Raw genomic sequence first — 26,250 nt, forward strand, 5'->3', positions numbered from 1 at the left:
AATACATCAGGCGAACAAAAACCAAAGAAAAAGCGAGAGGAAGTCTATCTTTGACGGTACGGTGTCTCCAAGCACTGAGTTGAGTCGTGCTGCTAGCTTAGCTTTGAACTGTGGTGGTGGTGTTGAAAACAAGTCTTTTTTAAAAGAAAACAAAAAAAGATATGCCTAAAATGTCACTGTGTTTTTCTGATAGTCTGGTGGATTGTGAGTGAAAAGAAAATGGCAGATTTAATGAGGAATATCTTTGGTTTTGCATGAACGAGCAGGACGCGTGTCCCTTCCTGAGGTGAGAGAACAATGGTAAACTCGGCGTTCGGTACCGTTTGGACTTAAACCATGAATTATTTCCAACGGTTTAACGCTTTATAGCGAAGGAGCTTGATTTATCCGAACCGAACATGTTAAATGTGGCTGTTTTTGTGGGAAAAGTTGAGTTTTAAATGTTGTATATTGAAGCAGAAGGATGTGTGAGAGGAGAGGCGACACGTTGCACGCCACATTTTCCTCCTAATGGAAGAAACATCTCTGAGGAACCTGAGGATTGAGGACTTTAATTTTATTTTATGTCTAGTTTTACCAAGTAGAACTGTTAAAGCCTCGAAAGGAAGCTTTTTGCTGAATAATTTGACCCAACAGCGTCCATAAAGAGGCTTATTTTGGTTAGAGTGCCAAAGAAAAACTGATGATGTGATCATCAGTTCGGGCATTGAACCCGACCAACTGACTGACTGAACTGCAGGAGCTTTGGTTCATGTTGGATAAAGTTCTTCTTCAAATAAAATGATTCAATTTATTGGATTAATTCTAAAATACACTACCGTTCAAAAGTTTGGGGTCACCCAGACAATTGTGTTTTCCATGAAAAGTCACACTTTTATTTACCACCATAAGTTGTAAAATGAATAGAAAATATAGTGGAGACATTTTTCTGGCCATTTCGAGCATTTAACCCTCATCCTACCATGCTATTTTACACCTTAATCTTACCATGTGGGGTCCCTTTGGACCCCAATACTTTTCTTTAAAATTAAAACTTATAAAGACAAAATCACCAGATAAGTTTTGTTCAGAACATTAATAACAGCAATACACTAAAGGGCCCAAGGCATAAAGAGCACACTTTATCCTACCAGCCAATTTTACATACACAAACTACCAGGCGGGGTCCGTATGGACCCCAGGAGGGAATACCTTGAAATCAATGCAGTAAGAACCAATTCAATGCAGCAAACAGACATAACTTTATTGAAGAACAAAATCCACTTTGGCTGAATATCAATGATGTATTATAAATGCAATAACATTGCAATAATATTGCAATAACTAGCATACATGTAGCAAATTATAGTGCCACAAAAAAAAATTGGCATTATATACATGATTTTTGCAGCTCATGCAGCTGTAAAACATTCTGGATTACAACTTAGGTCTTTTCTTACAGAATTTAAAACAAAAAAGTAATTGTAAAATAATTTAGGGCTTTTGTTTTGCAGCCTGTGCTTATTGCAGCAGTGGGGTCCACACGGACCCCAAGAAGGAATGCCTTGGTAGTTTCATTATGGAACATAAAAGAAATAAAAGAAGTTAACTTTCAGTGTGCTATTCAATTATAAAATGAAAGACAGATAAACTTTACTCTGGGGTCCGGTTGGACCCCAGTAACAAATTAATTATACCTTCACAATGCAAAAAGCTGATCTTCCGGTGCTTTAGTGTTTTAATTAAGACATAAATTCCGACAAATTCATAAAACGGTGAGGCAGTATGTCACATATTTTTAAAATGGCAAACAAACATATAGGTGCGGGGTCCAGATGGACCCCACTTGGTAGGATGAAGGTTAATCGACCCCACAATTGTGATGCTCCAGAAACTCAATCTGCTCAAGGGAAGGTCAGTTTTATAGCTTCTCTAAAGAACTAAACTGTTTTCAGCTGTGCTAACATGATTGTACAAGGGTTTTCTAATCATCCATTAGCCTTCTGAGACAATGAGCAAACACATTGTACCATTAGAACACTGGAGTGATAGTTGCTGGAAATGGGCCTCTATACACCTATGGAGATATTGCACCAAAAAACAGACGTTTGCAGCTAGAATAGTCATTTACCACATAAGAAATGCACTCTATACATTGCTAATTAGTTTAAAGTGATCTTCATTGAAAAGAACAGTGCTTTTCTTTCAAAAATAAGGACATTTCAAAGTGACCCCAAACTTTTGAACGGTAGTGTACCTCACAGGAATATCTGTGAGATGTATCCAAGATAAATATTAAAACTCGTATTTTTGGTCCAAACAAGAACCTTGTGTCCATTTAACCATTAATTTTTACTCAGCTGCTGTGCTTACTGATGGAGGCTTCGTGAATCGTTCTGAGTGAGTCGACTCCTAAGAATCACGAATCACAGGGGTTTTGTTTGTTTGTTTTTAAATAAAAGTACCATCATCTTTTTAAGGGTTGTTTTACAATCAGGGTACAAACCCTAGTAACAATTTTATGTTCCCAGAACGTTCTGGGCACGTACGCCTTTGGTTGCCTATACGGTGCATATACGTTAGGTTTTGTTGCCACGTGGTTGCCATGGAAAGTTTTTCTGACGTTGCCCAAACGTTTCCTGTTGGTTACAACAACACCCTTCCCCTGCCCTTCCCCTAACCCCTAACGTTTGGTTCCCTGAATGTTAGCCTAACGTCCCCCTGACGTCGTAGAATGTTGTTTTGGTTAGATTTTGCTTGCAACTAATTAGCAACATCAACACATAACTGCTAGCACATCTACATGAGAAAACTGTCAGTGATGAATGAACAGGCAAATTTGGCAGGTCTTGAAAGTTTAATGAGATAAAATATCAATAACAAATTTGAATAAAAAATGTTTGAAAATAAAATATAAAAGTTTCTGAAAGTGTAACAGTGCATTCAATAAAACAATCATATATATACAAAACAGAATAAAATAGAAAAGTTTCTGAAATGGTGCATTCAATAAAACACATTCAAAACAGAATAAAATAGAAATAACAGTTTTTTAAAGTGTAACTGTGCATTCAAAAACAAAATAGAATAAAAAAAATCACTTCACAAAAAAATACAACCCCTGGCAAAAAGTATGGAATCACCAGTCTTGGATGAGCACTAATTCAGACGTTTTATTCTGTAGAACAAACTGAGATCACAAACATGATACAATAATAAAGTCATTCCAAAGTGCAACTTCTTGGCCTTCAGAAACACTAAAATAGACGAAGAAAATACATTGTGATAGTCAGCAAATGTTACTTTTATAGACCAAGCACAGGGAAAAAAATATGGAATCACTCAATTCTGAGGAAAAAAATATGGAATCGCTCAATTTGCAGGTAGAAAATGACTCACCCAGTCAATTTCCTTTCCCTAAATTGACACCTGCCTCAGATTAGATCTGCTCATTAGTCTGCAGTTAGAAACAGCGCAGTTATCACACCTTGGAGGGCTGCTGGACCAAGTGGATTGGCAAGAATCATGGCTCCAACAAGAGAGATGTCTCTTGAAACAAAAGAGAGGATTGTCAAACTTCTTAAAGAAGGTAACTCTTCACGCATGGTTGCCAAAGATGTGGGCTGTTCACAGTCAGCTGTATCTAAGATATGGACCAAGTACAAACAGCATGGGAAGGTTTTTAAAGCCAAGCGTACTGGTAGACCAAGGAAGACATCAAAGCGTCAAGACATAAAACTTAAGGCCATATGTCTTGAAAACCGAAAAAGTACAACAAAACAAATGAAGCATAAATGGGAGGAAGCTGGAGTCAATGTACAAGTATGTGACCGAACCGTGAGAAATCGCCTAAAGGAAATGGGATTTTCATATAGGAAAGCTAAAAGAAAACCATCAATGACACCTAAACAGAAAAGAACAAGACTACAATGGGCTAAGGAGAAGCAATCATGGACTGTGGATGACTGGATGAAAGTTATCTTCAGTGATGAATCACGAATCTGGATTGGACAAGGTGATGATGCTGGAACTTTTGTTTGGTGCCGTTCCAGTGAGATTTATGAAGAGGACTGCCTGAAGAAAACATCCAAATTTCTACAATCCTTGATGATATGGGGCTGCATGTCAGGCAAAGGCACTGGGGAGATGGCTGTGGTTACTTCTTCAGTAAATGCACAGGTTTACATTGACATTTTGGACAGTTTTCTTATCCCTTCAATTGAAAAGATGTTTGGGGATGATGAAATAATTTTCCAAGATGACAATGCATCGTGCCATAGAGCAAAAACTGTGAAAGCATTCCTTGGTGAAAGACACATCCAGTCAATGTCATGGCCTGCAAATAGTCCAGATCTCAACCCAATAGAAAACTTGTGGTGGAAATTGAAAAAAATGGTCCACGACAAGGCTCCGGCCTGCAAAGCTGATCTGGCAACTGCAATCAAAGAGAGTTGGCACCAGATTGATGAAGAATACTGTTTGTCACTCAAGTCCATGCCTAAGAGACTGCAAGCCGTTGTAAAAGCCAGAGGTGGTGCAACTAAGTACTAGTGATGTGTTTTGAATGTTCTTTTGTTTGTCTGTTTTTCATGATTCCATATTTTTTCCCTCAGAATTGAGTGATTCCATATTTTTTTCCCTGTGCTTGGTCTATAAAAGTAACATTTACTGACTTCCACAATGCTTTTTCTTCATTTCTTTTAGTGTTTCTGAAGGCCAAGAAGGTGCACTTTGGAATGACTTTATTATTGTATCATGTTTGTGATCTGAGTTTGTTCTACAGAATAAAACATGTGAATGAGTGCTCATTCAAGACTGGTGATTCCATACTTTTTGCCAGGGGTTGTAGAATAAAAATTCACTGTTCACAATTCAATTGTCCATCCGTTGCTGCTGACCAGCTGATCTGAAAAGAAAAAGGAACAAAATGTTTAAAAACAAGAACAATGAGCACATGTCCACAAAAGCATGATAAACCACCCTACTACCAACTAGGGGTGGGTATTGCCAAGGACCTCACGATACGATACGCATCACGATACAATACTGCGATATATTGCGATAGTCTACATAGTTCACTGAAAAATGTAAACGCATTATGCATCTTAAAATCCGAGTTGTATGTACATCAGATGATAGTGATAATTCATGGGACAAACTGAGTCAAAACAATGTAATTCTAATTATCCATGCCATTTTATTGTAACTATACAAGCGCAAGTTACAACATATTTGCAGGAACAACACACTGTCTGGAACACATTGAAAAGTGCAGTGTGCATCTTAGTCTCCCTGAGCACAATTATGAAACAAAGTGCAGTGTGGGTCAGTGTCCACACACTGAAACTGAATTGAAACCTCAGTGAATCACGTTTCTTCTGAACTTTGAGTAAATACTCAAAATAAAATGCAGTGTCTCACACACACTAAAATTGAAAATGCAAAATAAAGTGCAGCTTCTTGCCTTTGGCCTTAAATGACAAAATTAAGTTCACAGTTACAGTAAGTCACACATCACTGAAGTAGATGGGAGGACTTTGGCGCTGTCCAGTGTAGTTTGCTTCGGGTCGGGTTTCGGTGGCTCCGGCTGAGCTAATATGTCGGGGTGGTGTCGTGCTAAGTAAGTTCGCAAGTTTGTTGTGTTACCTGAATATCTAATTGGAGCGAAACAGGTTTTGCAAAGTGCGTACTCTTTGTCCAGCTCACTGTTTTTTTTTTTTTTCTCCTTTCCTTTGGAATCCAAAGTGCCTCCAAACATCTGCCTTAAAGTTCGGCAGCGTCTCTAGGTTTACATTAACAGCCATGCTTGCTTGTTTTTTTTTTCCTCACTGCAACCACCGGGAAAAAAAGAGAAGACGAAGAGTGCCTTGCAGTGAGGTAGCGGCACAGCGACACCTTGCGGAGCGGAGGTGCGGAAGTTGTACTGGATTTACAACCCGTCTGAAACATGATTTATTATTTGAAAAAATATCGATATTCAAATTTTGAGTATCGATATTGAATCGGAAGACAAAGTATCGCGATATATCGCCGTATCGATAATTTTGCCCACCCCTAATTAATATGCATGCTTTTTCATTTGTAATTAAGTTTTGTCTACTAAAATAAATGGAGACCAGTGAACTTTATGCCATCAGTGTTTCAACCCAGTCCTCGGTGGCTTTTTTTTTTTTTTCCTCTCAGCTCCCATCATGGGCGGCCTCACAGCAAGAAGGTCCTGGGTTCGAGCCCCGGGGCCGGCGAGGGCCTTTCTGTGTGGAGTTTGCATGTTCTCCCCGTGTCCGCGTGGGTTTCCTCCGGGTGCTCCGGTTTCCCCCACAGTCCAAAGACATGCAGGTTAGGTTAACTGGTGACTCTAAATTGACCGTAGGTGTGAATGTGAGTGTGAATGGTTGTCTGTGTCTATGTGTCGGCCCTGTGATGACCTGGCGACTTGTCCAGGGTGTACCCTGCCTTTCGCCCGTAGTCAGCTGGGATAGGCTCCAGCTTGCCTGCGACCCTGTAGAAGGATAAAGCGGCTAGAGATAATGAGATGAGATGAGCTCCCATCATGTGAACAGGGTATTCGGTGGTCTTTATGGCTTGATGCGGAACTGAGAGAGGAAACTGTGGACTGTTTAACCCTTTCACCACTGTAACTTTATATGCAGACTGGTATATAAAAATTTGAGGTTATTCCATGAAATCTAGTCCTACGTGAGCTGATGGCGGAGTCGGTGCTGTGCGCCTCATCGGCTATAAGCCATGTACGATGAGATTGAGTGAGTGGAATAACATCCACATTCACTGGATTTTGAGAAATGGAGCTTTTTTTTTTATTTTTGCAAATTCAAACTTCGTACAAATGTCTGACAGTCATTTCCGCTTGGAATGTAAACAGACTGGTGACATGATAGTAGCATTTGGTGAGATACTAATAATAATGATTCTTGAAAAATAAAAAAAGATGCGTTCTGACCATCATACTTTTATTCCATTGGGGGGGTTTGAGTCGGGTTTTATTCATTAGTCGGTTGGTCCAGCGGCATTGTTTTTCTCTGCTCATGGTATGAGCTGATAGCCTAGTAGTAGAGTAGCCAACCAGAGCACACGATTGCTCATATCCAGTGAATGTTGATAGAATAAATTTCTTGATATAAAGAAATACCATTAACACGAAGTACCTCTGTGATCAATTCTGTATTAACCGGTATGCCATTTTTAAAGAAAATGGTGAGCTAGTGGGTACCGTTGGAAGCTAGATGATTTCTGCTTCAGGAAAATGTAATGCTTATGATGATAAACTGAACACGGGTAAATTCATGTTTTATCCACTAATGTTTACTGAAACGTGCGTAACCTTGATTAACGTAAAATAATTGTGCTTATCTACGTTGTCGTAGGAACTCCCAGGAAATCTGACTTCTTAACCGATCGGCATGTACAATACACAGGTTTCCCCTCCTACAATGAGACCAGAACAGTGGTGAAAGGGTTGAGATGTCCCTAAAGACTGGTTTGAGAAAGATCTGGATAGTTTGTCTGTCTGCTGCTATGAATGAGTCCTAATTTTTCATTTTTCTTGAACAGTACTGACCAGCATGCTGTAGCAGTGACGACATGAGTTGGAGTTTCCTGACGCGTCTCCTGGAGGAGACCTCCAACCACTCAACATTTGTGGGCAAGCTGTCGCTTACGCTGCTCATTCTGTTCCGGATTGTACTGACCGTGGTGGGTGCCAAGACGATATACAATGATGAACAGAGCGAGTTTATATGCAATACAACCCAGCCTGGTTGCAAAAATGTGTGCTATGATGCATTTGCACCACTCTCGCATGTAAGGTTCTGGGTTTTTCAGACCATCATGATCACCACACCCTCTATTGTGTACCTTGGCTTTGCCATGCACAAGATCACACGCATGGAGGACGATGATTACAGACCACGGAGTAGGTGCAAACGCATGCCTCTGGTAAAAAAGGACAAGGAAAAAGAAAAGAAGGATGAGGGGAAGAAACATGACGGCCGGAGACGGATCAAGCGTGATGGCCTGATGAAGGCATACGTGCTGCAGCTTTTCACACGTGTGGCTTTCGAGGTGGCCTTCCTGTTTGGCCAGTATGTGCTGTATGGGTTTGTGGTGGCCCTGTCATACGTGTGTTCGCGTAGCCCATGTCCCCACACAGTGGATTGCTTTGCGTCGTGTCCCACCGAGAAGACCATCTTCCTGATCATCATGTATGCCGTGAGCTCCCTCTGCCTGCTGCTCTCCCTGCTCGAGATCTCGCACTTGGGCATCAGTGGCGTCCGTGACGTATTCCAGAGCCGTGCAAGGTGCCGCCACCAACAACATCAAGCCCTGACCACTCAGAGGACCTGGGTCTAAACATGTTACATACCCTCTGGCAACGCAGGTGCAAGAGCTGAATGCAATCTTAGTGACTTGGGCCGCGAGTCTCTGGGTGATGAGGCGTCCTCACGGGAGCTGGGCCGTCTGCGGCGCCACCCGAATTTAGCACAGCAGCACCTGGACCGGGGTTACCAGGATGAGGAGGGGAGTCCAGTGTGAAGCAGCAGCCCCGAGTCCAACGGCTTTTGATATTTCTGTTTTCCACCTCGTGTGTGATGTGTTGAATTCTTATTTTTTTATGAATGTTTTTGCTTACTGCTATTCATAATGTGGACTTTTTTTTTGGGGAGGGGCTTGATGTGGATCCATCTGGCCATTCTGTTTGAGTCTTTTGTTTGGTCTGAAAATTGGGGGGGGGGGGGGGGGGGGGGGGTTGTTGTTGTTGTTGTTTTTGTTTTTTAGTTCTGGGTATGGTGTCATATATATTTCTTTCTTTTAAATCTGTTTATTTCTGTTTGCCATGACTGTTTTAGACTGTTTTAGACACCAAGTTAAAGACTGAATAAAGCTTTTGAAATATAATAAAGTATGTGTTGGTTCATCACTGATGGTCAATTTTCTACCATACATCAGATTGCAGATATCAATTGTACGGTATATATAGACTAGCACAATTTTCACAAAAGAGGAGTTCTAGCGGCAAATTTGAGGAAATTTTTTACATAATTTGAGGGTGCTGATTCTGAATATTTTGTTTACCAAGCTGAATTGAGTTTTAAGCCTTCTAATTTGCATATTAAAATGAGATAAATGATTTTTTTCATTTATTATTATTATTTCTATACTAATCAGTTAAACAACATAGCATTGGGCTCGAATTTCATATTTAAGTGCTAAAACAGTCCAGGAGTCATAACAAAATGTTTTCTTAACATATTGCATGGAATCAAGGTAATAAAACAAGGTAGAGCAGGAATCGTAATATGACGTTTATTAATAACAGATGGGATAAAGGTAACAAAGCAAACAGCATTCAGAAAATAAACAATTTTAATTAGTCTTAAACTTGAACTCAAACTAAGAATGAATACAAATCAAATTTATTTACAGCAGTTTAAGATTAACAGAGAGTGCCTCTCCAACTCCATGGACATTTGAACCATTCTCCTCGTCAATGCAAAAAGTCACTGTGGAAAGAAAAAGTCACACATCAGGATTTTATGGTGTGTTTGATGTTTGTTCTTTTAAGCTGTGTTAAAATTGTGAGATAAGAAGTTTAGAGAAAGAACTGCTAACTTACCTGAAGTAAGGTGTGTATCCCTAGTCCAAACTGCTAGCATTCTGGCATGGGTGATCTTGAGTACTTCTACATTTGCAGCCACCTGTACAGAGCAAGCCAGCACTGCGACAACTGCATTTGCTTGTCTTACAACCATACTTGCATCTGCAGGTAACCATCAAGCTGCAGCTTTTGGGGATTGCTGCAACAGACATCAGTTTGGGTTCCAGGTGTCCATTGATGATGTTCCATCCCATTTCCTCTATAGGTGGTAGAATTGGATTTGTTTTGTTTGATTGTCTCCATATTAGAGCTTGATAATGTGGTCTTCTAATATGCCACTTAGCAGCATCACTTGTTGGGGGTAGAGCCTCAGGTCCCTGACATCTGGAGAAAAGAGTGGCTCTTGCATCATTGTTGGTGTCATAAACACGACAAATGAACTTCTCTGCAGAATGTATGGTGGTTTCAGTCAGTTCACCCAGGCCAAGTCCATCTAGAAGTGCAGGCTGCTCCAAGAAAGTTTTCCATGATGTTTTCTTGCTATGTCCCGCAAAGTAGGAGACAGTATCACAGCCTGTTATTGCATGGAAAGAGAGAACATTCTCAATATTGGGAATCTGTGCCCTCAGAGACTCACGCACTGTGTGTATGGGGATATGTCTTGGCTTCTTAGATGTGCCCATTCTCATCCACAACTGCTTACACTTCATCTTGTCAAAATGTGCAATTAACAGTAGGAGTACATCCGTATCTTGACTCGAGACAACAAGAAATTCTGCATTTGAATGCACACAGTGGAGGATAATTCTTGTGTCTGCTTCCTCATGGTAGCCCTGGAGAGCTGTGATGTCTACTTCTGAATGAGAATAGTAGACTATTCTCAATAAAGGATCAAAGCTGATGATAGCAAACAGTGACTAATGACTTGCTGAAATAAAAATGACCAGTCACCTAGAATCCAACTCTAGCAAACATCTGTGTTAGGAATTTGTTTCAGTTCTGTTCATCAAATGAATGAGATGAAAAACGTTAGCTTTAAAAAGTTGCAATATAGCCTTGTTTTTACTATAATGCTAATCAAGGATCATGTGGTGATTTCTATCTTTTGTTATAATATTTATGTCATATTTATACATTATGTTGATATTTGTTTACTGGACTTTTTATGAAATATGTTCAGTTAAAAAGAACTTCATTCGCCTAGTATGACTGGACTTCTAGTGGCAAATTTGAGGAAAAGTTGGTAAACCATCTTTTTACATAATTTGAGGGTGCTGATTCTGAATATTGTGTTTACCAAGCTGGATTTTGAGTGCTAAGCCTTGTAATTTGCATATTAATATGGGACTTGTTTGTTAACGTTTTTTGAAAGTCGGCCATCTTTAAACCGTTGGCTTCCAAAATGTAGACATTCATGTACACATGCTAGAGCATCAGCATAGAAGATTTGGTGACAATCCATCAACCCTTTCAAAAGTTATCGCACAAACAAAAAATCTTCATTCGCCTAGTATGACTGCTATGCTATTATGCTAATTAGCAGGCTTAAAACTCAAAATTCAGCTTGGTAAACAAAATATTTGGAATCAGCACCCTCAAATTATGGGAAATAGCATGTTTACCGACTTTTCCTCAAATTTGCCGCGAGACCTTTTTCTGAAGGTATTTCTGAGATTTTTGCCCAGTCTAATAGTTTACCAATGGGTTTTGTGGTTGGTTTGTTTTTTAAGGTTCGTTAAGCATTTTGCAGGAGTTGAAGGGCTCTTAGCTTTACTCAAAGTACAGTGTTTTGCAAAAGTATTCATCCCCTTTTGTGTTTTGTCGCATTACAAACTGGAATTAAAACAGATTTTGGGGGGTTAGCACCATTTGATTTATACAACATGCCTACAGATTTAAAGGTCTTTGTTTATTGTGACACAAACAATAATTAAGATGAAAAAATAGAAATCTGGAGTGTGCATAGGTATTCACCCCCAGTCAATACTTTTGTAGAGACACCTTTTTCTGCAATTACAGCTGTAAGTCTCTTGGGGTGTATGTCTATTAGCTTGGCACATCTCTAGCCACTGGGATTTTTGCCCATTCCTGAAGGCAAAACTGCTCCAACTCCTTCAAGTTAGATGGGTTGCACTGATGGACAGCAATCTTCAAGTTAGGCCACAGATTCTCAATTGGATTGAGGTCTGGGCTTTGATGAGGGCATTCCAAGACATTTAGGCCCTGTCCACACGGCAACGGATTCAGGTGAATCTGATAAAATTGTTTATCGTTTCGGCCTGGGGTCCACACGGCACCGGCGTTTTGGGTGCCCCAAAACGAAATCTTTTGAGAACGGGTTCCAGAGTGGAAAAATCTGGCAACGGCGCCGTTGCGAAGTTGTCTGGATGAGTAGAATGGATTTGTTTACGATGACATCACAACCACATGACTGTGAGTGCTTCACGCTGGGCATAGACATATAAACATATGTTTATATGTCTATGATGCCGGGTAGAAGAAGGGGTTTATACGCATGCGTCGTACTTCTTCTATTGTTCTGGTGTCTCCGATGGGACCGTCTTACAGCGCACGTAGAGGTGTAGCATGTGTATTGCATTGTTTTCAGCAAGCGTTGCGTTGCCATATGTACCTGATATTTTACTGATCCATTGCCCATGTGGACGCGATATTTTTTTTTTTTAAATCTCGTTGCCATTGTCGTGTGGATGTAGCCTTAAACACTTCCTTTTAAACCGCTCCAGTGTAGCTTTAGCAGTATGTTTAGGGTCATTGTCCTGCTGGAACGTGAACCTTCGTCCCAATTTCAAACCTCTGGCCGACTCAAACAGGTTTTCTTCCAGAATTGCCGTGTTTAGTGCCATCTATCTTTCCTTCAGTCCTGACCAGCTTTCCTGTCCCTGCAGATGAAAAATATCCCCACAGCATAATGCCACCACCATCTCCATGCTTCACTGTAGGAATGGTGTTCTCAGGGTGTTGGGTTTGCGCCACACATGGCGTTTCCCATGGTGGCCAAAAAGATCAATTTTAGTCTCATCTGACCAGAGAATCTTCTTCCATGTGTTTGGGGAGCCTGCCACATTGCTGTTGGGCAAACTCCAAACGTGTTTTCTTAAGCAATGGCTTTTTCCTGGCCACTCTTCCATAAAGCCCCGCTCTGTGGCCTTAAAGTGGTCCTATGGACAGATACTCCCATCTCCGCTCCTTCAGTGTTATCTTTGGTGTCTTTGTTGCATCTCTGATTAATGCCCTTCTTACCCGGTCTGTGAGTTTTGGTGAAAGGCCTTCTCTTGTCAGGTTTGTCGTGGTGTCATATTCTTTCCATTTTGCTATAATGGATTTAATGGTGCTCCCTGGGATATTCAAAGTTTGGGATATTTTTTATAACCCAACCCTGATCTATACTTCTCCACAACTTTGTCTCTGACCTGTTTGGAGTGCTCCTTGGTTTTCATGTTGCTTGCTTAGTAGTGTTGCAGAGTCAGGGTCCTTCCAGAACAGGTTGATTTATACAAACATGCTGTGACAGATCATGTGACACTTTGATTGCACACACATGGATCTTAATCAACTAATTATGTGACTTGAGAAGTGAATTGGTTGGACCAGCTCTTATTTAGGGGTTTCATATGAAAGGGGGTGAATACCTATGCACACTCCAGATTTCTGTTTTTTAATCTTAATTATTGTTTGTGTCACAATAAAACAACAATTCGCACCTTTAAAGTGGTAGGTACAGTGGTGCTTGAAAGTTTGTGAACCCTTTAGAATTTTCTAGATTTCTGCATAAATATGACCTAAAACATCATCAGATTTTCATACAAGTCCTAAAAGTAGATAAAGAGAACCCAGTTAAATAAATGAGACAAAAATATTATATCTGGTAATTTATTTATTCAGGAAAATGATCCAATATTGCATATCTGTGAGTGGCAAAAGTATGTGAACCTCTAGGATTAGCAGTTAATTTGAAGGTGAAATTAGAGTCAGGTGTTTTCAATCAACGGGATGACAATCAGGTGTGAGTGGGCACCCTGTTTTATTTAAAGAACAGGGATCTATCAAAGTCTGATCTTCACAACACATGTTTGTAGAAGTGTATCATGGCACGAACAAAAGAGATTTCTGAGGACCTCAGAAAAAGCGTTGTTGATGCTCATCAGGCTGGAAAAGGTTACAAAACCATCTCTAATGCTGCTTTTCCACTACAAACGCGGCTGAGCCGTGCCGTGCTGAGTCGAGCTGAGTCGGGCTGAGCGGGGCTGTTGGAGTTGCATTTCGACTACAACCGCGCTGAACCGTGCTGTCTGGAAGTGGGTGGACACATTGGGTGGAGTTAGCGAAAGTGGGTGGACGTCAGGTGATGTCGTTAAGCAGCGCAAACAGTGACATCAGTGACAGTGGCGGAACAAGTCAGAGCCGGGCCGGGGGCGGGGCAAATGACCGGGCCCTTTATTAAAGCTTATCATAACATCATTTTAGGCTACAAAATGTCCACAACTGCGGTGTTTACCAATTTCAACACTACCGGGTGCAACTATGTTATTTAGTACATCAAGTCCTTCAAACGAACATGTAACTCAGAAACAAAAAACATTAGGATACTGTACATGGCTCATAATAAAACATCAATAGCCTATACTGCGCACATTATTTGAAGGGCATACGAATGAGCGCTCAGAGGTTGCAACGGTGACAGGAAGAGTCAGAAATAAAAGGAGGGCGGTGCAAACCTCACTGAATGCACTGTGTTTACCAATTTCAACACTACGGGGTGCAACTATGTTATTTTGTACATTAAGTCCTTCAAACGAACATGTAACTCAGAAACAAAAAAACATTAGGTGACATACTGTACATGGCTCATAATAAAACATCAATAGCCTACTGCGCGCATTATTTGAAGGGCATACGACGAGCCTTGCGCTCCGCGAACTCGTCCACGATGCTCTGTATGTCACTGATTCAGTGATCTTTTAAGCGGTAGTCTCACGACCCGGATAGTAAACAATAAACATGGAGGACATGGAGTCGTTAGTGTTGCTGGTCTTGGTGCTGTGGCTTGTTGTCACCGACAACGCCAACAGATACTGGCAAGAGCGTATAGATGAGGCGAGGCGCATAAGGCTTCAGAAATTCTCGTAATTCGTAATTCTTCTTCTTCCGGGTTTACGGTGTTTACAGATCCCAGCGCGCTCGCGGGGCGTGTGTGGGTATGTGAGGACACTCCTCCTCACCAATCAGTGCACAGGGGAGTGTCTGCTCACGCCCCCAGCCTCACTCGGCACGGTTTGGCTCGCTTCAGCCCCACTCCAAAACGGTGCGAGTTTTAGGGGCTAAGCAGGGCTGAAGCGAGCCGAGTTGTGCTGGTTTTTGGTAGTCGAAACGCTAGCCGTGTCGGGCTGAAGTGAGCTGAAGCGAGCTGAAGTGAGCTGAAAAAGGGTAGTGGAAAAGGGCCATAAAGAGTTTGGACTCCACCAATCCACAGTCAGACAGATTGTGTACAAATGGAGGAAATTCAAGACCATTGTTACCCTCCCCAGGAGTGGTTTACCAACAAAGATCACTCCAAGAGCAAGGCATGTAATAGTCGGCGAGGTCACAAAGGACCCCAGGGTAACTTCTAAGCAACTGAAGGCCTCTATCACATTGGCTAATGTTAATGTTCATGAGTCCACCATCAGGAGAACACTGAACAACAATGGTGTGCATGGCAGGGTTACAAGGAGAAAGCCACTGCTCTCCAAAAAGAACATTGCTGCTCGTCTGCAGTTTGCTAAAGATCACATGAACAAGCCAGAAAGCTATTGGAAAAATGTTTTGTGGACGGATGAGACCAAAATAGAACTTTTTGGTTTAAATGAGAAGTGTTACGTTTGGAGAAAGGAAAACACTGCATTCCAGCATAAGAACCTTATCCCATCTGTGAAACATGGTGGTGGTAGTATCATGGTTTGGGCCTGTTTTGCCGCATCTGGGCCAGGACGGCTTGCCATCATTGATGGAACAATGAATTCTGAATTACACCAGCGAATTATAAAGGAAAACGTCAGAACATCTGTCCATGAACTGAATCTCAAGAGAAGGTGAGTCATGCAGCAAGACAATGACCCGAAGCACACAAGTCGTTCTACCAAAGAATGGTTTAAGAAGAATAAAGTTAATGTTTTGGAATGGCCAAGTCAAAGTCCTGACCTTAATCCAATGGAAATGTTGTGGAAGAACCTGAAGTGAGCAGTTCCTGTGAAGAAACCAACCAACATCCCACAGTTGAAGCTGTTCTGTATGGAGGAATGGGCTAAAATTCCCCCAAGGACTGATCAACAGTTACCGGAAATGTTTAGTTACAGTTATTGCTCCACAAGGGGGTCACACCAGATACTGAAAGCAAAGGTTCACATACTTTTGCCACTCACAGATATATAATATTGGATCATTTTCCTTAATAAATAAATGGCTAAGTATAATATTTTTGTCTCATTTGTTTAACTGGGTTCTATTTATCTACTTTTAGGACTTGTGTGAAAATCTGATGATGTTTTTGGTCATATTTATGCAGAAATATAGACATTTCTAAAGGGTTCACAAACTTTCAAGCACCACTGTATGTTGTGTAAATCAACTGGTGCTAACCCTCCAGAAATCTATTTTAATTCCAGCTTGTAATGCAACAAAACAGGACAATCACCAAGAGGGATGAATACTTTTGCAAGACACTGTATATGATCAGACCAGACAGATCAGATCAGACAAAGCTTTATTTATCCCCAAAGGGCAATTAGAAGGGCGAAGAGCGGTACATTAAAATAAGAGCAAGAAAATAAAATCACAAAAAGAATAAAATCACAAAAATGGGTGGGCAAACAGCGTATTATGTACAATTTACAATGGCAGGCCTGCTGCCAGCAACGAAGTTAAAAAAAAAAAAGGCAGCAGATAAAATATGGCAAATAAATAAAATGAAGTGTGGATAAAATTAAAATGACAATATGATTATAGTGACATTGTAGTTAAAGTGACAAGGTGATATTGTAATATTGCACATCAGGACATGTGATATTGCACTAGAGTATTGTACAGAAGACTTAAGTCATTGTAACTGTCTTAGACTTCTTAGAGTTCAGGAGGAGAATAACACTTGGAACAAAGGTTGCTCTCCTCCTCTGGGTCTTACAGGCCGGACAGCGGAACCTGCGACCAGAGGGCAGCTGCTCAAACGCCGGGAACAAAGCATGAGTCGAGTCCTTAAGAATTCGACGAGCCAGGCCGCTAGCCTGCTGCTCGTACACAGTATTCAGGTGGCGAGCAGGAAGTCCAATAATCTTAGAACACACCTTGACAATATTATGCAGGCGTTTCCTATCCTGTACAGTAATGGAGTAATACCAACAGCATATAGAAAAAGCTAAAACACTTTCAATGAATGTTTAATAGAATGTCAACAAGATGTTCTGACTGACAGAAAAAGAGTTCAGTTTCCTTAGTAGGTACGTCCTCTGGTGGCACTTCCTCAGGATCCCTTCTGTGTTGGAAGAGAACCTCAGTTGGCAGTCCAGAATGATTCCCAGGTATTTATATTCCTCAACTGTCTCGACCGGAAAACCATGGACCATAGTGGTGACAGCCCCCACCAGTTCCCTTTGGCTGCTGGAGAAGGTCACCACCATCTGCTTAGTTTTGTTAACATTCAACTCCAGGCAGGAAGAGTCACACCACTCTACAAACTGCTGAAGAGCGGGTCCATGATGGAGAGGAGGGACAGGAGAACTGTGTCATCAGCAAACTTAACCAGGTGACAGTTGGAGTACGTTGATCTACACTCATCAGTGTATAGAATGAAGAGCAGCGGAGAAAGCACACAGCCTTGTGGGGAGCCAGTGGAGGTGGTGAGGAGATCAGACAGGTTATTGTTAATCCGGACACTCTGGGTTCGGTTGGTTAGAAAGTCCAGGATCCAGAGGATGAGCTGGCTGCTCATGTTGAAGTTCCGGTGGAGTCTCTCTGCCAGAATATGCGGTTGCAGGGTATTAAAGGCCGAGGAGAAATCTGCAAACAGGAGTCTGGCGGTGGTATTGGGAAGCTCCAGGTGTCTGTGGATGGTGTTGATAATGAAGGCTTTGGCATCGTCGACACCTTTATGGCTTTGATATGAAAGACACAATCACACACTTACATAACTATATTATAGATATAACTAGAATCGACAATTCCCCTGCTGGAAATTGTGAGAGGATCCAGTGTGTGAAGCAATTTGGTCACGCATGTTCGCTAGCTGTGAATGTGTCACTTGCTATGACGCTTCAATGCAATGATTGTGTGTGCTTGAGACAGCAGCCCCCCCGCTCCCTCACTGCTCCCAGTTGGCATGGCGACGGTCCTGAGAAGGCGCTGAGTCACACAAAATCTTGTCAGTTTTTGCCTGATTATTGGTCAGGACCAGGCCTCGAACAACGACGAATAACTCGAAAACGAAAGTAGCTATTCACAAACTTCTTTCACAGTGAGTGCCACAAGGGTCTCCTGCAGACAGTCATGTAATTTTTTTGTCTCTAGTGTAAAAAATGAGGACACTAGAGCGAGTTAAAAATGAGAGACTTTAAGCCACGTTTATAATGGCAGTCAATGAGGCCGCTCGTTCACAACTCGTTCAACTTGCGAGCCAGCTGAGAACCAGTTTGCTATTTCATAGCTCAGGGTGCTAAGAGGAGCCACGTCATTACGTCACTGTATACGTCAGTTATGTCGCTGCGTTTGCATAAACCTTGGCGCGAACATCAAAGCAACAGCAACACGGAGAAGAAGCAGCAACAACAACAATAATGGATGACTTCGCGTTTGTACAGCTGCTGCTTCTCATCGCTTAAAAATGGCAAATCTGCCCCCCCAATGTAAGCGGTTCTTTCCTCTGGCCCATCAAAGAGTTGGTGCTAGCCTGGAACCGGTTTTTCTGGCCCCAGAGCCAGTTCTTTGTCAGTGGAAACAGAAAACCCGGTTCCAAACTAAGCACTGGCCCCGAACCAGCCCTGGAACTGCTTTGGTGGAAAAGGGGCAGGTGTTAGCACCACAATATACTGTATCCTTAACTCAGGTACAATATATGTATATAGGAATCATTGTATATAGAATCACTTCATTTTGCTTTTACTTAAGTTATTTAACTTATTTAAATTTAATTTATTTTATTTATTCTTTTTTCAGAAGATTATCTTCTATTTTTAAACGTTTACTTCTCTGATTCAGAAGCTTGGTAGCAAATTTGGATTTCCCTCCGTAATTCTGATTCTGCTTCTGCTTGGGGACCTCAGAGTGTACCTCAGCTGGCATTGATCCCAGCTTGTCCAGGACCTTCTACAAGGTAGGTGTGCGTCCCCTTTTGCTTGCCTTTACGTTTATATGTCAATACATATAGGATTATATTTATTGATTCTTTATTTTCCAGATTTTACACTTTCAAAAAAGGATCTTTCAGAAATTGGATCTTTCTTTGTCACATGGGGTTTGTACATTTAATATGCATCGTATCTTTCACACTGAATTGTGGCTGTAGTGTACATTAAAAAAAAAAGAGTTAAGGTGCATAATTGGATTTTTAGAACAAAACTTTAAAAATATGCTAGTATGCATCATTCTAGGTAAAAGATGCATCACAGCAGGCTTTCGTCTAAACGGGGTAACAGGGGCGCTGCGCCCTCTTACTCTCGGCATGCGCCCCCTTACCGACTCCGTGAAAACATCCCAGCAACACTACGTGACAATGTGTCTGATCATCAAATACGTTATAATTGCTCCAAAAATATTCCAATCATAGTAGATACACCGCCAGACGGTGCAAAAACAATCCGAATTGGCGTTTTCCAGACTGAGGCGCCATGTTGTTTAGTTGTTTACTTGTCGCGGCTGCTCTCGCGAGACTTGTAGAGCGAGATTTCTCGAGACTGAATGACCTTTCACCCACCGGCGCGGGAGCTTTTGACAGAAGTAGTTCGCGAGTGGTTTTTGTTGACACTTGGGCATTTGAAGATGTCATCCCGCGGCACGAAACGGAAGAAAGCTGAAGACTGTCCAGGGCAGAAGAAGATTACTTCTTTCTTTTTCAATGTTGACAGACAATTTGTTAAAATTTCCCTCTCAGATAGCCTCAGAATGTCCCATTAGAGCCTCAATTTTTCAAAGGCTTCGCACAGCGGGGGGACAACCGGCACCATCCCCCCCACTTCGCTTCCTCACCATGGTGAGCGCCCTCATACTAAATTTTTCTAGAAAAAACCCTGCATCACAGGTGTGAGGTAGGGGTTTTGAAAAACGGAATCAGTGTAATCAGAGATGCGTTTCCTAATGCTCACTGCCAGTCTTCTGCTCTGTACCTGGAACTTTTGGGTTACGTGTCATTGCCTTCCTAGGGCTGAGTCTCTTGATTCTTCTTTTGGGGTTAGACTGATGCCAGTAGTTTGAGGCTCATATGCCCAGCTGAGCAGGATGTAACTTCAGAAGATTTAAAGAAACAGGTTCTGGACTCCACAGAAATGTGGAATTACAAAATTGTGAGTGTTTTCATGCCACAACTGGCTCATTGTGCTGTTGGGCCAAGGAGATGTTCCTTTTTCTGAAAGTGTAAATTGAGGTATTAAAGTGTATCTTTCTTTGTCACTGGGGTTTGTACCTTTTAACATGTAGCTACACTTTTAGAAAATAAAGTACCTTATTGTACTTCTAGGGGTACAATGGCTTGTCACTGAGACAGTACCCTTGAAGATACTGATTTGTACCCTTTATATACTGCTCAGGAACATATATTTACCTTTTTGCCCAGCCTCTCGCTATGTTTAACAGTTGGAACTTAGCGGTTTTAAAACTAGTTTTGCAATTTCTGTGCGTGATGATAATGTGTAAACTTTGGATTTCCATAGGATATGTTAAAATGTTATCATTGTCCTGGCCTGCAGGTAGTTCCTGGTGATGGCAGTGAGGGAGGTGAAATAACATGTATACACACTACCGTTCAAAAGTTTGGAGTCACACTTTTATTTACCACCATAAGTTGTAAAATGAATAGAAAATATAGTCGAGACGTTTTTCTGGCCATTTTGAGCATTTAATCGACCCCACAATTGTGATGCTCCAGAAACTCAATCTGCTCAAAGGAAGGTCAGTTTTATAGCTTCTCTAAAGAGCTAAACTGTTTTCAGCTGTGCTAACATGATTGTACAAGGGTTTTCTAATCATCCATTAGCCTTCTGAGGCAATGAGCAAACACATTGTACCATTAGAACACTGGAGTGATAGTTGCTGGAAATGGGCCTCTATACACCTATGGAGATATTGCACCAAAAAACAGACATTTGCAGCTAGAATAGTCATTTACCACATTAGCAATGTATAGAGTGGATTTCTGATTAGTTTAAAGTGATCTTCATTGAAAAGAACAGTGCTTTTCTTTCAAAAATAAGGACATTTCAAAGTGACCCCAAACTTTTGAACGGTAGTGTACCTCACAGGAATATCTGTGAGATGTATCCAAGATAAATATTAAAACTCGTATTTTTGGTCCAAACAAGAACCTTGTGTCCATTTAACCATTAATTTTTACTCAGCTGCTGTGCTTACTGATGGAGGCTTCGTGAATCGTTCTGAGTGAGTCGACTCCTAAGAATCACGAATCACAGGGGTTTTGTTTGTTTTTAAATAAAAGTACCATCATCTTTTTAAGGGTACAATCATTACAATCAGGGTACAAACCCTAGTAACAATTTTATGTTCCCAGAACGTTCTGGGCACGTACGCCTTTGGTTGCCTATACGGTGCATATACGTTAGGTTTTGTTGCGACGTGGTTGCCATGGAAAGTTTTTCTGACGTTGCCCAAACGTTTCCTGTTGGTTACAACAACAACCTTCCCCTAACCTTGCTGGTTGCACGTTTGGTTCCCTGAATGTTAGCCTAACATCCCCCTGACGTCGTAGAATGTTATGTTTTGGTTAGATTTTGCTTGCAACTAATTAGCAACATCAACACATAACTGCTAGCACATCTACATGAGAAAACTGTCAGTGATGAATGAACAGGCAAATTTGGCAGGTCTTGAAAGTTTAATGAGATAAAATATCAATAACAAATTTGAATAAAAAATGTTTGAAAATAAAAAATAAAATAGAAAAGTTTCTGAAAGTGTAACAGTGCATTCAATAAAACAATCATATATATACAAAACAGAATAAAATAAAAAAGTTTCTGAAATGGTGCATTCAATAAAACATTCAGAACAGAATAAAATAGAAATAACAGTTTTTTAAAGTGTAACTGTGCATTCAGTAACAAAAACAAAATAGAATTAAAAAAATCACTTCACAAAAAAATAGAATAAAAATTCACTGTTCACAATTCAATTGTCCATCCGTTGCTGCTGACCAGCTGATCTGAAAAGAAAAAGGAACAAAATGTTTAAAAACAAGAACAATGAGCACATGTCCACAAAAGCATGATAAACCACCCTACTACCAACTAGGGGTGGGTATTGCCAAGGACCTCACGATACGATACGCATCACGATACGATACTGCGATATATTGCGATATTCTACATAGTTCACTGAAAAATGTAAACGCATTATGCATCTTAAAATCCGAGTTGTATGTACATCAGATGATAGTGATAATTCATGGGACAAACTGAGTCAAAACAATGTAATTCTAATTATCCATGCCATTTTATTGTAACTATACAAGCGCAAGTTACAACATATTTGCAGGAACAACACACTGTCTGGAACACATTGAAAAGTGCAGTGTGCATCTTAGTCTCCCTGAGCACAATTATGAAACAAAGTGCAGTGTGGGTCAGTGTCCACACACTGAAACTGAATTGAAACCTCAGTGAATCACGTTTCTTCTGAACTTTGAGTAAATACTCAAAATAAAATGCAGTGTCTCACACACACTAAAATTGAAAATGCAAAATAAAGTGCAGCTTCTTGCCTTTGGCCTTAAATGACAAAATTAAGTTCACAGTTACAGTAAGTCACACATCACTGAAGTAGATGGGAGGACTTTGGCGCTGTCCAGTGTAGTTTGCTTCGGGTCGGGTTTCGGTGGCTCCGGCTGAGCTAATATGTCGGGGTGGTGTCGTGCTAAGTAAGTTCGCAAGTTTGTTGTGTTACCTGAATATCTAATTGGAGCGAAACAGGTTTTGCAAAGTGCGTACTCTTTGTCCAGCTCACTGTTTTTTTTTTTTCTCCTTTCCTTTGGAATCCAAAGTGCCTCCAAACATCTGCCTTAAAGTTCGGCGGCGTCTCTAGGTTTACATTAACAGCCATGCTTGCTTGTTTTTTTTTCCTCACTGCAACCACCGGGAAAAAAAGAGAAGACGAAGAGTGCCTTGCAGTGAGGTAGCGGCACAGCGACACCTTGCGGAGCGGAGGTGCGGAAGTTGTACTGGATTTACAATCCGTCTGAAACATGATTTATTATTTGAAAAAATATCGATATTCAAATTTTGAGTATCGATATTGAATCGGAAGACAAAGTATCGCAATATATCGCCGTATCGATAATTTTGCCCACCCCTAATTAATATGCATGCTTTTTCATTTGTAATTAAGTTTTGTCTACTAAAATAAATGGAGACCAGTGAACTTTATGCCATCAGTGTTTCAACCCAGTCCTCGGTGGCTTTTTCTTTTTTTTCCTCTCAGCTCCCATCATGGGCGCCACGGTGGTGTAGTGGTTAGCGCTGTCGCCTCACAGCAAGAAGGTCCTGGGTTCGAGCCCCGGGGCCGGCGAGGGCCTTTCTGTGTGGAGTTTGCATGTTCTCCCCGTGTCCGCGTGGGTTTCCTCCGGGTGCTCCGGTTTCCCCCACAGTCCAAAGACATGCAGGTTAGGTTAACTGGTGACTCTAAATTGAGCGTAGGTGTGAATGTGAGTGTGAATGGTTGTCTGTGTCTATGTGTCAGCCCTGTGATGACCTGGCGACTTGTCCAGGGTGTACCCCGCCTTTCGCCCGTAGTCAGCTGGGATAGGCTCCAGCTTGCCTGCGACCCTGTAGAAGGATAAAGCGGCTAGAGATAATGAGATGAGATGAGCTCCCATCATGTGAACAGGGTATTCGGTGGTCTTTATGGCTTGATGCGGAACTGAGAGAGGAAACTGTGGACTGTTTAACCCTTTCACCACTGTAACTTTATATGCAGACTGGTATATAAAAATTTGAGGTTATTCCATGAAATCTAGTCCTACGTGAGCTGATGGCGGAGTCAGTGCTGTGCGCCTCATCGGCTATAAGCCATGTACGATGAGATTGAGTGAGTGGAATAACATCCACATTCACTGGATTTTGAGAAATGGAGCTTTTTTTTTTATTTTTGCAAATTCAAACTTCGTACAAATGTCTGACAGTCATTTCCGCTCGGAATGTAAACAGACTGGTGACATGATAGTAGCACTTGGTGAGATACTAATAATAATGATTTTTGAAAAATAAAAAAAGATGCGTTCTGACCATCATACTTTTATTCCATTTGGGGGGGGGGGGGTGTTTGAGTCGGGTTTTATTTATTAGTCGGTTGGTCCAGCGGCATTGTTTTTCTCTGCTCATGGTATGAGCTGATAGCCTAGTAGTAGAGTAGCCAATCAGAGCACACGATTGCTCATATCCAGTGAATGTTGATAGAATAAATTTCTTGATATAAAGAAATACCATTAACACGAAGTACCTCTGTGATCAATTCTGTATTAACCGGTATGCCATTTTTAAAGAAAATGGTGAGCTAGTGGGTACCGTTGGAAGCTAGATGATTTCTGCTTCAGGAAAATGTAATGCTTATGATGATAAACTGAACACGGGTAAATTCATGTTTTATCCACTAATGTTTACTGAAACATGCGTAACCTTGATTAACGTAAAATAATTGTGCTTATCTACGTTGTCGTAGGAACTCCCAGGGAATCTGACTTCTTAACCGATCGGCATGTACAATACACAGGTTTCCCCTCCTACAGTGAGACCAGAACAGTGGTGAAAGGGTTGAGATGTCCCTAAAGACTGGTTTGAGAAAGATCTGGATAGTTTGTCTGTCTGCTGCTATGAATGAGTCCTAATTTTTCATTTTTCTTGAACAGTACTGACCAGCGTGCTGTAGCAGTGACGACATGAGTTGGAGTTTCCTGACGCGTCTCCTGGAGGAGCTCTCCAACCACTCAGCATTTGTGGGCAAGCTGTGGCTTACGCTGCTCATTGTGTTCCGGATTGTACTGACCGTGGTGGGTGCCGAGACGATATACAAAGATGAAGAGAGCGAGTTTATATGCAATACAACCCAGCCTAGTTGCAAAAATGTGTGCTATGATGCATTTGCACCACTCACGCATGTAAGGTTCTGGGTTTTTCAGACCATCGTGATCACCACACCCACTATTCTGTACCTTGCCTTTGCCATGCACAAGATCGCACGCATGGAGGACGATGATTACAGACCACGGGGTAGGCGCAAACGCATGCCTTTGGTAAACCGCAGTGCCAACCAAAACTGCGAGGAGGCTGAGGACAGTGGTAAGGAGGACTCCATGATCACCGAGGAGATCGAGCCAGAAAATGACAAGGAAAAAGAAAAGAAGGATGAGAGGAAGAAACATGACGGCTGGAGACGGATCAAGCGTGATGGCCTGATGAAGGCATACGTGCTGCAGCTTTTATCACGTGTGGCTTTAGAGGTGGCCTTCCTGTCTGGCCAGTGTCTGCTGTATGGGTTTGTGGTGGCCCCGTCATACGTGTGTTCGCGTAGCCCATGTCCCCACACAGTGGATTGCTTTGTGTCGCGTCCCACCGAGAAGACCGTCTTCCTGATCATCATGTATGCCGCGAGCTCCCTCTGCCTGCTGCTCACCGTGCTCGAGATCTCGCAATTGGGCATCAGTGGCGTCCGTGACGTATTCCAGAGCCGTGCAAGGTGCCGCCACCAACAACATCAAGCCAGTCAGACGGCCTCGGTCTACCCATGTTTCATACCCTCTGGCAACCCAGGTGCAAGAGCTGAATGCAGTCTTCATGACTTGGGCCGCGAGTCTCAGGGTGATGAGGCGTCCTCACGGGAGCTGGGCCATCTGCGGCGCCACTTGAATCTAGCACAGCAGCACCTGGAACAGGGTTACCAGGATGAGGAGGAGACTCGACTGTGAAGCAGCAGCCCCGAGTCCAACGGCACAGCTGCCGAGCAAAACCGTCTCAGATGCTGAAAGCTTGGTCCATAATGCAAGTTTTGAGTCAGGTTTTTAAAAAAAAAACCTTGTGGAGTAATTTTTCATCGTAATTTGCCTCATAATAATAATAATAATAATAATAATAATAATAATAATAATAAAAACCTACCAGCATACGTAATCCATTGGTCTACGGGTATACTGTCTGATCTACTGTAACTGTTAACCTCATGACACCTCAATTATTTGGAAACGTTCATTCTGAAACACAATTTGCATGAATAAAAGTAGTGCACACAGTTTGTTCAAGCACCACATTTACTGTTACACCAAAATGCTGCTCTGCAATTGATGCAATAAAAATTGAGATTGTTGGCATGTTAAAACAGAAGTCATCAGAGTTTTGAGTGTTCTTAATAATAGAGGGAAGAAAACAACTAAGACTCAGACTATGTTGAACCATGCATAG

The 26,250-nt window shown here is 41.6% G+C and overlaps 1 protein-coding gene and 1 pseudogene across 1 annotated transcript; both read left to right on the forward strand.

The window, feature by feature from the left end:
- LOC132891352 (gap junction gamma-1 protein-like) lies at positions 1 to 25,760 on the forward strand. Its single transcript, XM_060928865.1, has 2 exons — positions 1 to 56; positions 24,705 to 25,760. The coding sequence occupies exon 2, from the start codon at positions 24,735 to 24,737 to the stop codon at positions 25,758 to 25,760; it is 1,026 nt and encodes a 341-aa protein (XP_060784848.1). The 5' UTR covers positions 1 to 56; positions 24,705 to 24,734.
- On the forward strand, positions 7,579 to 8,559 carry LOC132892189 (gap junction gamma-1 protein-like; annotated as a pseudogene).
- Positions 25,761 to 26,250: the final 490 nt, after the last annotated feature.

This window comes from Neoarius graeffei, chromosome 9 (genome assembly GCF_027579695.1).
Source record: "Neoarius graeffei isolate fNeoGra1 chromosome 9, fNeoGra1.pri, whole genome shotgun sequence".
NCBI classification, from domain to species: domain Eukaryota; kingdom Metazoa; phylum Chordata; class Actinopteri; order Siluriformes; family Ariidae; genus Neoarius; species Neoarius graeffei.

What these genes read in the sequence shown, in the direction of transcription:
- LOC132891352 (XM_060928865.1), top strand. Translation starts at nt 24,735, where the DNA reads ATGAGTTGGAGTTTCCTGACGCGTCTCCTGGAGGAGCTCTCCAACCAC.